Genomic DNA, 3,508 nt, shown 5'->3' on the forward strand with positions numbered 1-3,508 from the left:
CTATTTCAGTCATTTAGTTTTTAGATGTGCTTTTTTGAAATGCAGTTATGGATCAATATGGTTAGTGAACCTCCATACTAAGGGAGGATAGTAGGACTGAATTAAATGCTAGAGAATAAAATATCTAGAAAATAAAAGTATAGTAAAGGCTGAAGCTTAAACGATTGGCCCCTAGCAGAGCTCAGTGTATTTGTCAGTATGACGAAGGCGACGTGCACTCACACAAGATTTGCATCTGCAGTCCCAACACTCAAAAAGGGTTGGAATTTAGGGTGCTGGTTTTCATTCTTTGAAGACCCCTTGAATGCCTCTGGTTGCAGGTTAACAGTTCATTGGCCAAAGGAAATTTGGGGTTCACGCAGCACACGGGCAAAAATTTGGATAGCAACAGCCCCAGAGAATTGGCTACCAGCCCATTACCAGGGCTGGTAGCCAACTTCTAGCCCCAACATGAAGAATGCCATTAACAAGAAGAAACCATCTTCAGGATAGCAGTTGTTCCCCAATGCTAAATTAGGCCAATGAGGTTCGTTTGGGTTTAGGGGTTACCTGTGCACACCATCCCCCCAGGTGTGACTTTGGATCCAAACAGCATTAAATTGCAAGTAGCCTTCGACTTACAGCCACAATTCGGGACATCATTTGCATTTTCTCATTGTGAACTTACGTGAGCCTGATTTTACAGTAATTTTTATGACAGTTAAGTGAATCCAGCTTTCCCCAAATAGCTGTTTTTTGGGGGAGGGTGGGGAGGGTAGGAATTGGCAAAAAAAAAAAAAAAGGCTCACAAATTACAACCACATGACTGCACAATGCTGTACACCTATTATAAATGCAATCCTTTGCCAAGTGCCAGAATTGTGTGTTCACGTGAACCACAAGGATGGGCAAGCTTGTTATAACTTTGAGCCATCATTAAGGGAGCAGCTGTAAATTTGAGGATTACCTGTAATTTGTCCACTTTTAGGCATTTTTATTTTAAACTATATAAGCTAGCTAGTTCCGTTCTAGGTCACAAACCCTGGCTGTTTTGCATCCTCTTCAAACTTGAGCCACATTCTTTTCAAAGGTTCAGCATCTCATCAGATTGTTGAGAGAGGAAAATGGCCTGAGATTAGGTTTGGGCATCCAATAAAACTATGTGGCATGGCAAGGAGGGGGACCTATTGTGCAAGCCCACCGTGATTTTGGAGAAACTGACTCAATACCATTCCACGGTATGGAAAAAAAAAGCCGTATTTTTCCGTTGCCACTCATTACTCTGGATGCTTTTATTCGGGACTTTGCTTCTGGGGAAGACATTCAGAAACATATTTGTGGAATAGAAATTGTAGAGCCTCTTTATTATAGAGTCCCAACATCCACTTATTTGGGGCAAGCTGTACTTTTTTTCAGGACTTTTACAGCTGTGGCTGTTCAACCTCTCAGGCTTAAGATGGGGGTGGCCAGTTTATGACCTGTGAATTTCAACTCCCAGAATTCCCGAGCCAGATTGCGATTTCCAGTTGATGAGGATGATGGTGCTAGGAGTGTTTCCATGATCGCTGCATTTAAAAACAGCTGCAGTTACCTTCCACGATTCAATAAAGGAAAGGCTGATGGCACCATGGTCTTTGTAATTTACGTTCACCGAGAGCAAGATTTCACGTTAGCCGTGGCATTTCTGTCCATGTGTACACACAATTCCAGACAAAAATTTCAGAAACAAATGTGCTGCTTTGTCTTGAAACTGGCAAATGCAGTCCTCCCCCCCTCCCCCCTTATTCCAAGCTCTTCATTTCAATGCAATTTTTAAACCCAAGCCCAGAATGCAAAGGATGTGCTTTACACACTGGGTCAAAAGACTTTTATTAAGCTGCAGAAAATGCAGGACTTCATAACTTATTCCAGATTTTGGGCTCAAGCCTGTGCCCCACCCACCCCCAAAGTTAAGAATTCGGGGTTTTGCAGACTTTCACGGCAACTCGCAAGGAACCAGTTTGAAATGGGTGCCACACGAAGGGCAGCGCTCCATTTTGTCTTTGTGAAGCCAAACGTAGTACGTCTCCGTGGCATCTTCCTCGCCTAGAAAAAGGCGGAAACGAGATTGTGAGAATGCTACAGAAGGATTAGAAAAATGTACACATTACCCAAGCAAAGGTCACTCACTTGCTAGCTTTTATCGCCGTAATCACCCCATAATCCCTTGCGGAGTGGAGTCTCGGCAGCTGAATGGAGCTGAGTGTTTACTGGCCGGATGCCCTTCCTGTTCCCAATGTCGACTTATATTCAGCAGATATATTCTCATTGTACTCAAATATCTGCCTCTACCTAGGAAGCCTCCTGATTCTGAGGCGAGAGCTTCAACTCTGGGCCACCACTCAAGAGTCATTTGCTTTGTGGGCGCCAATAAACAAATAAGCAAAACCTAACTGCTCAAGTTAAAAATAAAAAAAAAGGCGATCCTCTGAACCCTTTGGAATTTTGGTAAGATAATTTATGGGGTGGTAGAAATAAATGAGTGAAACCACAAGCCGAAGGAAGGAAGAAAGGAAGGAAGGCGTTTCGGAGGGATTCCTTCTTGTGACCAGGGCTGTACAAATGCGAAGAGAGAAAGAAGTGTGTTTGGCAGCAGCTACGTAAGCCCTTTGGAAAGAGAAAGACCAAAGAGCCAAAAAACTGCACCATATCTCAGGTGCAAAAGGAAAAGTGCTTCACAGCATAAGGGGCAAACGGTGCAGTCCTTGGCAACTCCCAGATCCAAAGGTGCCTTTCTGTAGGATCGGGCAGCAACGAGGGTCACACGAGGCTGGCATCAGGGGCAACTGCTTTTGAGGCACTGCAGACAAGTGCTCTAGTCAGTGTTTCTTCACCTCAACCATTTTAAAGGTATGTGGACTTCAACTCCCAGGATTCCCCCAGCCAGCATCCTTCTGGGAGTTGAAATCCACCCATCTTAATATGGCTGAGGTTGGGAAAGACTGCTCTGGATGGCCCCGTTTGCTTCAAAGCACCCCTGGTTGCCCTTGGATCTCATGTGCCACCCTGCCCTACCGAGAGAAAAGGGGTTTTAAGATTCCCCCTCAACCCTGGTCCCGAGGATGTGGCCTTCTTGAGAGAAGAGATGCTTTGTTTACACCAGAAATCTGCCTGGAGGGTCCTTTCCAAATGCTTTGCACACCCTGTTTGTAGGTCCCTGGGCTTGCGCTTCCCAAGAAATTCCAGCTGATTGAGATGAGAGCTCCCGTCCTAATACAGGGGTGTCAAACTCAAGGGCCATGGGGATGGAGCTGGCCCGCAGGGCCACCCCGGAAATAGTGAAGGACCGACCCGTGGTTCCTCTTGCCAGTGAAAATGCAGCTCCTCCTGGGCTCCATGTTTGCTTGCAGAGGGCTGCAGGAGGATTCTCCCAAGCCCACCCAGGCTACCACAGGTGCCCCCATCCCCCCAAGGTCAAACACAACCCTGATGTGGCCCTAGTTTGACACCCCTGATCTAAAAGAAAGCTTTTTTTCCCCCGTATCAAGTA

General features: G+C 45.8%; 1 protein-coding gene across 1 annotated transcript in view; it reads right to left on the reverse strand.

Moving 5' to 3' along the window:
* Positions 1-1,829: 1,829 nt before the first annotated feature.
* COX5B (cytochrome c oxidase subunit 5B) overlaps positions 1,830-3,508 on the reverse strand; it is a 4,049-nt gene continuing 2,370 nt past the window's right edge. The window contains exon 4 of the mRNA XM_026687543.2: positions 1,830-2,064. Coding sequence (XP_026543328.1) covers positions 1,955-2,064 — 110 coding nt within the window. The 3' untranslated portion in view covers positions 1,830-1,954. The remainder of the gene's footprint in view (positions 2,065-3,508) is intronic.

This window comes from Notechis scutatus, chromosome 7 (assembly GCF_049901735.1).
Source record: "Notechis scutatus isolate UNSWTSFEM ecotype Mainland chromosome 7, rNotScu1.2, whole genome shotgun sequence".
In the NCBI taxonomy this organism is placed as follows: Eukaryota; Metazoa; Chordata; class Lepidosauria; order Squamata; family Elapidae; genus Notechis; species Notechis scutatus.